The sequence below is a fragment of the Anabrus simplex genome, chromosome 3 (assembly GCF_040414725.1).
Source record: "Anabrus simplex isolate iqAnaSimp1 chromosome 3, ASM4041472v1, whole genome shotgun sequence".
Taxonomy (NCBI): Eukaryota; Metazoa; Arthropoda; class Insecta; order Orthoptera; family Tettigoniidae; genus Anabrus; species Anabrus simplex.
The window spans coordinates 430,995,855-431,005,467 of NC_090267.1; the positions used below are offsets into that span (position 1 = coordinate 430,995,855).

At 41.0% G+C, this 9,613-nt stretch overlaps 1 protein-coding gene across 3 annotated transcripts in view; it reads right to left on the minus strand.

Annotated features, from left to right (window-relative positions):
* Positions 1 to 7,815, minus strand: part of LOC136867396 (mini-chromosome maintenance complex-binding protein) — a 90,190-nt gene extending 82,375 nt beyond the window's left edge. For 2 of the 3 annotated variants that reach the window (XM_067144586.2, XM_067144583.2), the window contains exons 1-2: positions 7,594 to 7,675; positions 3,708 to 3,799 (exon numbers count right to left, since the gene is read on the minus strand). In XM_067144586.2, the coding sequence (XP_067000687.2) occupies positions 3,708 to 3,799; positions 7,594 to 7,600 (99 nt within the window). In that variant the 5' untranslated portion in view covers positions 7,601 to 7,675. Of the gene's footprint in view, positions 1 to 3,707; positions 3,800 to 7,593; positions 7,676 to 7,700 lie in introns of those variants that run through there. The other variant, XM_067144585.2, reaches the window with a different exon arrangement.
* Between the last annotated feature and the right edge of the window lie 1,798 nt (positions 7,816 to 9,613).

A 9,613-nucleotide genomic window follows, 5' to 3' on the forward strand; every position in this document is an offset into this window, starting at 1 on the left:
CACAAACTGAATTGGCAGGAGAGAAGGGAAGGAGGCAGTCAAGGTCAGTGCCTACGCATTATGTTACTCATCCACTTTGTCATAATATAACTAATGATGTTTCCTTAATTTGTTTTATCCAAAAATATAATTTTTACGGTCGTTTCGGTTATGCAGTATTTTGGTTAAAAGTGTTTTGGATAACAGAGTTTCTCCTGTATGTTTGTATTTCTTGTTTATGTGCACGAGTTTTTAGAACACCGTGGAGAAAGCGAGGCAGTCTTGCTAAATGAAAGAATTAAGGTACAGTCCCAGCATCTGCCTGGTGTGAAGGTGGAAAAAACACAGAAAACCGTCTTCAGGACTGCCGACAATGGGATTCAAACTCACTCTCTCCCGAATGCAAGCTGACAGCTACATGACCCAAGCAGCGTAGCCAACTCGCTCTGTCTACCTAGGATGAAACCTAATGTTGAAAATGGCACAAACACCCAGTAACCGAGTGAGAGGAAATAACCAAATATATGGCCAAGCATTGAATCCGGGACACCTTCGACCACGGGCTAGCATAACCAGTTAGCCACAGAATCAGAAATCGGGTTGTACATGCCACATTTTAGTTTTCTTGTTCATTTGGCTTTTTTCCTTTTCTTTTTTTATTTCAGCAGCCTATCTCTACATCAGTGGCCGACAAACATTTTATACAGCACCCCCCCTTCGAAAAACAATTTCTTAGTCAGAATTTAACACTACCAGTGGTATGATTTTGAAGTTCTTCTGTCTACTTCAAATACAAAAGGCCCATATAGGCAATTCTTATCATCAGCACGTCAACCAGCTACAAATTACATCGCTGCGTGCCATTTGCACTCACTGCACAACACACCACATGAACAGACCTCATCATCTTTCTTCAAGTTACGAGAGTCATAGCAACTAATCTCAGAACTCATGGTGACAGCATCTTGTTGCCAGCCTATGCAGGTCAATACTTGTGAAGTTGTAATTAAAGCAGCGTGATTCATTGCGAAAGTGTAATAATCTGAACTAAAATTCAAGAACTTCCCACCTGGGTTCACAGTACCAAGAATATGAGAATAGGAATAATAATAATAATAATAATAATAATAATAATAATAATAATGGCGTATGGCCTCCGGAGAGGCCTAGTGCTGGTCTTTTTCTCGTAGACAGCCTATTAGGCGACCTGCATGTCTGTGAAGATGAGGGCCCTACCTAGGATGATTTCTACTGCTGAATACGCCACACACACCCAGCCTCCGAACCAATGGAATTAACCAATTAAGGTTAAAATCCCCGACAAGGCCAGGAATCACACCCGGGACTCTCTGGACCAACGGCCAGCACGCTAACCATTTAGCCATGGGGCCGGACAGAATAGGAATAACTGTTCACAAAAGAGATTAAATTTGTAGCATTATACGGACTTTCAATCATAATGTCACATTAATCTTTTTGTAGACCACTGCTCTAGAGGATTGTTTAGGTCTTCTGTGATTGTGCGTCATTCATTTGTAGCCTATAAGAAAAAATTCCACCAGTCAGTAAGATGACCATTCAGCTGCAAAGAAATGACTAGTTTGACTGCTAAAGCAGACTGACCTTGCCAAGCAGGGGTTGGAGATAACTGAGACTGTCACTTATAGATACAGTGTCATCCGTGTTTCTAAACAAGTTGATTACTATTATGTTGTCTTCATCCACATTTCTGAATCCGTAGAAGGTTGTTTAAATATTTTAAAAGAATATAAATAAAAGAGGAAACAGAAAAACACCTCTCTGAATTTCAGTATCCGCTGTGAGCTTTTGAATTAGGACTACAGCTGTCTACTTCAAATACAAAAGGCCCATATAGGCAATTCTTATCATCAGCACGACAACTAGCTACAAATTACATCAATGCATGCCATTCGCACTCACTGCACAACACACCACATAAACAGACCTCATCTTCTTTCTTCAAGTTACGAGAGTCATCAGCTAAATTCAGAAGCTTCTCGTAATACACAACTCTACCTCATACAAGTGACATTTCTTATCCGGCCTATCATTCTCCCAAATAACACAACTTGTGGCATAATAAACATTGCCAACAAGAATATTATGTAGGCCTACTTGCTGGAAAGGATTCTTCAATTAATCAATCAATCGTCACTGATCTGCATTTAAGGCAGTCGCCCAGGTGGCAGATTATTTGCATTAGAATAATTCGTTCTTCTACAGTTGGAAGCAATGTGTTGTAATCAGTCGACCTCATATGCCAATACAGAATTTCAAAACACCAGTAATATTTGCACAGAATAAATACGGTTTGGACAAATAGGTGCAGTCGTAGTGGGGTGCTATGTGATAGAATGCCCATATGATCCAATGCTCTATGGCAGTGAATGACGGGCGGTTAAGAAAACATTCTGGACTGGTCAGAAGTATTCTTGCTGAACGATCAATTAAGAAATATGTGCAGGGAAGTTGTCACTCCATTTTCACTACCAAAAGAGGATAGGATAGATCTCTGGCTACCAACTTGATTGCCCACATATACTTCCTCTTAAACAAAAATCACCATCAGAAAGTCCGTTTCTGTAGCGTAACGGTTAATGTTATTACCTGCCATCCTCGTGGGCCCGGGTTCGATTCCCGCTGCCAGAAATTTAAAACTGGCAGGAGGGCTGGTATGTGGTTGATATGGTGCATGCAGCTCACCTCCAATGGTGGTGGGCCTGAAAAGAGCTGCACCACCTTGGGATGAGGACACGAATTTACTTTACCATCAGAAAGACATGAAAACCCTTGGACTGACTGTCAGAAACAAGAGCATTGGACAGGAAACATCAGCACCTCATGATAAGGGAAGCTGGCCCCGTTTAAGAAGGGTAAAGCGAGGAGGAGGAGGAGGAGGAGAAAGTAAAATTAGAACAATTGAGTACTGCTGTGATATCCAAAAGTCCAGTTTTCTTAAATGATCCATCCTTTCAAATAGATGGCATAAGCCTAGTGAAGGCACTCCACTCATTGCACACGGAAGCTCCGCGGCAGGTGATGCTCTTTTATTTCTGTTCTATGCTTAGTTAATGGGACTGCCGACAGGAGCATCTTTACAAGCTGCGAACTGTTACCAACTGTTACGGAAATGTCCAACGAAAAGTATGGGAACTCTTCCATTCCAGCATTCAGAAGAAGGTTACAACCACTAAATCACTTTTGGTTCTTGCCATGCAGGCAGTATAGGATAGCTAAAATCCTTTCAAAGGGAGTGTGGCCCCCGAAGGGTCCACTGTTCTCACGACAGAGCTTGGCCGGATTTGCAAAGATAGCTCACAACTAATAGAGCCTTTTCTTGTTGAGCAGGTTGGTAACGAAAGCAGTGAGTTAGGAATTCTGGGAATGATGTCATGTCAGCCAATGGCTGTGCTTGTAGCTGGCAGGCTAATAAACAATGGCGCGTGAAATCTTTCATTAGGTTATGAAAGTAAATTAATCTTTCTGGGCACGTTGGGTGGGTCCCTGGCATTTGTAATAAACATATCTCCCTTCTAAAAGGATTTTATGGTAAAATTCACATATATTTCTTCACAAAGTTATGTGTTATATGCTGGAGTGCCTACACTAGGTGTGTACCAAATAGGTTTAAAGATGAACAAGTATATTAAAATGCAACATAACATAATCATTGAACCACCACCATAATAAAATGAAAGGCTGCTTACCGACTCCCAGTTCTTTTCCTCGGCCAGACATTGCAAACATGCTTCATGGTTAGCCTCCCAATAAACTGGAGACCACGACAGTATGTCAGCACCTGAACAACATAAAGTATAAACCATGAGACAGGAGAATATACAAAACTTAATAAGTAAGGAAGAGAAACATGACAATACAGAGATATGATACTAATGGCAGTCATAAGGTTCACAGTTTCCTTTAAAATTAAACCAATGAAGTACTTCTGATACGAGAATAAGGGCTGTACAGAAAAATTTGCTAAGGCACTGAGAACTTCAACTTACCAATAGAGGGAATGGAAATGAAACGTGTTTAATAATGAATAATACTGAGGTAGAACTGTGATACCACTGTATTCCACTCAGTGCTTTGTAGCAGTCTAAAGAGAGCAGAACCCTTGAGAATCTCAAACGCAGTTTTTGGTGAAACGTCGGGACTCCTGGACTACGGCCTAAAAGCCCGAAAAATATAAAGATACGAAACCAGATTGAAACAGGATTGAACCGGCCAGCACCCTACTGCCTGCGCCACCCAACCCTGTACAATACATTTCTAACCCAGTTTCATGCAGGATAATTACTTTGCAAATAGCAAAAAAGAGACAAATGAATCATGACTTGTTAAAATGGCGTAAGTCCATAGAACCTAATTTTAATACACAATAAAAAACATTATTGATCAACCAGTTAATATTGTTCTTGTAAATTGCACTATTCTTATGATTCAACCTGTAATCTATAACATGTAGGATATAAGTTCTTTCATTTTAATGCAATTTTACACACAGATTAAAGTATTTAAAGTACATGGACTTAAGTCCTTTTAACAATTCATTCTTGAATATCGTTAGTAGGTATATGACACAGTTTGAAACCATACACATGTAAATAGTTTCATTACGCCTACTTTTTAATATTAATACCACTGAAGTGACATAGACACACTTTTTACAGACATGTGACAAATGGTAGAAGTCATGAGCGTGACGATATTATTTCATTAGTCTTCATCGCCAACATCACCCCCTCTGTCTTCATTGTTCCACCACAGAATCTCCTGGTAAAATGTGTCTTCCTCTGTACCACAAGGAATGTACAGGTTTTGTTTGTTTTGTTTTATGTCGTACCGAAACCGATAGGTCTTATGGCATAGATGCTAATTCCCATAGGGAATCTGAAATATTTGTTCCGAATGAATAAATTTATAATACCAATATAAATGGTCCGTTATTGGACATTATAAATTTTCCAGCTAACTCATTCCTGGTTACCAGCGTTTCGCCCTCGTGTGCTAGGCTGCACTAGCCAGCGTCTTGGTAGGTGTGCTAGGTACCAACTGATGAGCCCAGCCTAGCACACGAGGGTGAAACGCTGGCAACCAGGAATGAGTTAGCTGGAAAATTTATAATGTCCAATAACGGACCATTTATATTGGTATTAGGTCTTATGGCGATAACAGGATAGGAAAAGCCTAGGAGTGGGAAGGAAGCGGCCATGGCTTTAATTAAGGTACAGCCTCAGCATTTGCCTGGTGTGAAAATGGGAAACCATGGAAAACCATTTTCAGGACTGCCGACAGCGGGGTTCGGACCCACTTTCTCCCAGATGCAAGCTCACAGATAACCACATGGCCAACTCACCTGGTAGAGAATGTACAGCAGCACCTGTTGAATATCAGTTTTTATTTTTTTTATGAAAACACTACCCTGTGGGTATGCTAAAGTCTTTGGAAGAATTATTGCCTATACTCCTGGCTGTGCAAGTCTGAAACTATGACAAACAGGACTGCTGATGTATGGAGAAGTAACTACACAACCTTTCATATCTGCAGAGTATTTGAAATGCGCACCTTTTAGTGATAGATGGACACCCTAGTGCTGAATGGGTCGACCTCGGTTATCTTCGAGATTCGTATTGGCAACCTTTGAAACACAAACTATGAATCGCTTATGCATCGCTGTGCGACATCTGGCATACACTTTACGTACTAGTACTGTTGTTGTTTACACAGCAAAGCCAAACTATAGAATTCATGCTAGGAACAAGATTTGCATCGAGAAATGTTATATACCGTTATATAATGTGTGTGTGACACAGTTATTGGCTTAAGATAATAAAGGTTTAGAAAATTCATATCGATCGATAATATTATAGATTCCATTCAGATTTCATATCCATTCAGTTGGCAGTATAACCAGAACCGGGAGAGCTCCCTCCTTACTCCTCTCCCCGGACAAAAATCTATCGCTAAAAGGTGCGCGTACTATACTCTGTAGGTTTGAAGCTTCTTTCTCAGAATGTGGGACAGAATGTATCATAGTTTCCAGTGATATTGTTGTTTTCTTAAATCCTATTAACACTTCATCTCAGAATAGCATCTTCAATACTATGCTGCGACTAACCACACCCGAGCGACTGGAGTGGGATGATGATGATGATGTTGATAATGATGATGATGATGATGATGATGATGATGATGATGATGATGATGATGATGATGATGATTCGAGGACTAAAGTTGTTTTAACACAACATTGTGTATTGAGGTCTGTAGACCTTGTATTGATACTTAACTCAAAATCGCTAAAAACTGGACTTAAGTCGTTTTAACAAGTCAGGATTAAATTCTAAAAAGTTATTTTCATAAATTTTTATCTCATAGCCAATTTGGTGGAACTGAGACTGCTGACAGGTGGTGGTGGTGATGATTATTATTATTTTAAGAGGAAGTAGTGTAAAATTAGACAACCATCCTCTAAGACTATTGACAACACGGGTATCTCACAGATAATCACTCAATTGTGAGGTATATATCTGAATGGCTAGAAGTCTTGGATGCATTATATGGATGGTGGTGAAGGTGGTGATTATTGTTTTAAGAGGGTAATCAGAGGAGGAAAAGTGGAAAAGGTCTGACACCTTGAAAAATGAAGGTATCAACCAGAGAAAGACAAGGACAAGGAACGGTGTGAAAATGAAAGACTCTCTAGGCCTCAGGAACCCAACACCGTCAGGGTCAGAAAAGAATAAGAGTTGAACAAAGCAGGTCGGATAGGATAGGCCTAGATGAAAATGAGCCTGGCACAAATATGGGGAAGCAATGCCGGACTCGGCTAAGGGAACCACTGCATTGCACCTTATAAAATGAATTATTTGATCCGCATTGAGACTCAATAATTGTGAAGGCCTTTAAATTCTTCACAAATAAGGGAATCACTGTCGCCAACCCACACTGCTAAGTTGAGAATCCCTGGTCTCCCTTTTAGTTGCCTCTTACAACAGGCAGGAGATACCACAGATGCTATTCTACCGCTCCCACCCACAAGAGGATGCATTATATGGACAGGCAAGTATCAGGTATTTGTGTAATCAACTTAACACTCAAGATTGAAGTAAAATAATTGGGGCATACAAACAATACATGCGAGACAAAAGCTAAAAGAAAATAATCTCTTCCCCCTTTTGTCAGCAGTCTTCCCTATATTTGCAGTATCCACAGCAGACAGCAGAGGGTGAACGAGCCTTCAGCTCAAAGAATGAAATTGACTCCTATTAAAAGTGGTCTTTTGGTGAAACCCACAAGATTAATCCAAAGGGACCCCACACTCCAGTACCGTAGGGAAAGCCTTGGTTGTCATACCATGTCCTTTCCTTGTTATTAGGTCAAAATCATTTTTCGAAAGCCTGGTCTCTTAGTCCTTCGAGGTGTTGAGAGGCTGCTTTGTCCCTTACAACAAACTACAACTACAGCCCAGAAAACATTCGTTATCCAGTCTTGAAAATGAACTGAAACAGGCCTTACAGAAATTAGTAATAATCACCATTGTGCTGAGGAACAAAGCAAACGATAAAGAATAAAATCCATACTTACTGTCCATAATTTTCAGGCTGGATGTCGTCAAAACAATAAGGTGTACAATTGAGATGAGAAAAATTTTCGATTACAAAAATAAGATAAGGAATGAAATCCATACTTACTGTCCATAATTTTCAGGCTGGATGTCGTCAAAACAATAAGGTGTACAATTGAGATGAAAAAAATTTTCGATTACAAAAATAATGACAGTCTCCAACACTAAACCACGTTAGGTACTGAACGCTAGCGCCATTCCCGCCAAATCGGTCAATTGGTGTAACAATCTAACAAAACACTACCAAGGAATAACAAACGTAAAGATACTCTGTTTTAACATGAAGAAACTATAGGAACGTTTAATAGCAATAATTCCAATATCACCGGATATAATTATTCAAAATATGGAACTGGTACCTTAAGAAGTTAATTAATATTGTCTTTTATACGAACGAATACAATGCGTAAATACGGGTGCACTACGACTGTGGTGAGTAGCATATCTTCGGGATTCGATAGTAAATTATTGCTCATAAATAATGACCAACCATTGTGTTGAAGTAGGCATTTAATGTAGGGGATATTATGACAAGATTGTTATCAGTACTAACACTAAAACTACACTTGATTGCATAAAACTCCCTCCCCAACGTGATGCAATCAGGTCGAGTAATTATTGCCCAATGTATTACAACGGTCTCAAATGTCTTCCTTTTACATTCGTACAGTTGGTTGCACGCAGTAAGGTTCCGTCAAAAGGCGGTGTATACACTGACTTACAGATTGAGACGGCGGTGGTTAAATGAAATATGGATTTGTTCAAATTAAAAATGGAAGTAAAGTCGTCATATAGGCTATGAAGGCCCTTGAAGGGGCGGAAGGTAAAGGCTTCCACTATCCATTATCTCGGCACTGGACGCCTTTGCCCCTAGGAATTAACCTGGTACTCATTTTTGGTGTATGCTGAGTAAACCTCAGGGCCATGTGCACCTCCGGAAATGGGAATCTCGTTTCTTACGTTTTTCGATTTTCTGATCCCCTCGTCCATCCGGGTGAACCGAGCACGCCTTTACCGCCTCGACATTATGTATCTCGTTTAACGTGCCGCAGTTGAATCATATTATGTCACTTCGATAAGCTTTATTCCTCACCGGAGAAAAAAAGGGTTAGCTCAATTTTGTCCCTGTCTGTCACTCACCGACTAAAAGGGGCCCCAAGGGCTCTGAATTTAGAGCGTGGGTTGGTGACCATGGACCCTTAGCTGAGTCCTCGCATTGCTTCCACTTACTTGTGCGAGGCTCCTCACTTGCATCTATCCTATCCGACCTTGCTTGGTCAATTTTTTTCGAATATTTTCATTCACCACCCTGAAGGGGTGGGGCGGGCCACTTAGATGGTAACGCCCTCTCTCTGGCCAGGAGAGATGACGGGGTTGGGGAGAAATGTTAGACAAAGGAGTTGGGTAAAGGAGATGAAGAAAACGGGAGATGTGAAGAATCGGTCTCTTGGCTAAGGGAGGTGAAGATATATAATGCGCTTTATTATGAGCTATGAATAATACAGTGAAGAAATTACGGCGATTCACAATACATGAGTAGATAGGACAGCGATGCTAAGAAAGTGAGAGGGAAATAGTTGAAGTGCAGGGGTATGATAGAAGGAAGCGAAGTTAACAACGGAAGTGAGGAGAAGGCGAAGTATGTCAAAGGAGGGTGGTGATGAAAAGTAACTAGGTATGGGTGAGGGTGGATAAGGGCGAAATTATGGGCTAGATGGTTGGGAGGTGGGGCAAGCCGGGGACTGCAACTAGGTGTGGTGTGACGAGATGAAGTTTGGGGGGTGAACGAGATGGTTCGATTCGATGGTGGCGGCCGTTGAGGTGTATTCCGGTGGCGATGAGTCGTGCGGCGTCTTCAGCAATTGGAAGGTGGAGTCGGACGAGATATGTGGGACCATCGGCGTTGTAAATACGAAAGGCTCTGCGGACGAGTATCCCTGCCTGGCGGAGTTCGTGGACGATGAATGCTGATGGTATGCT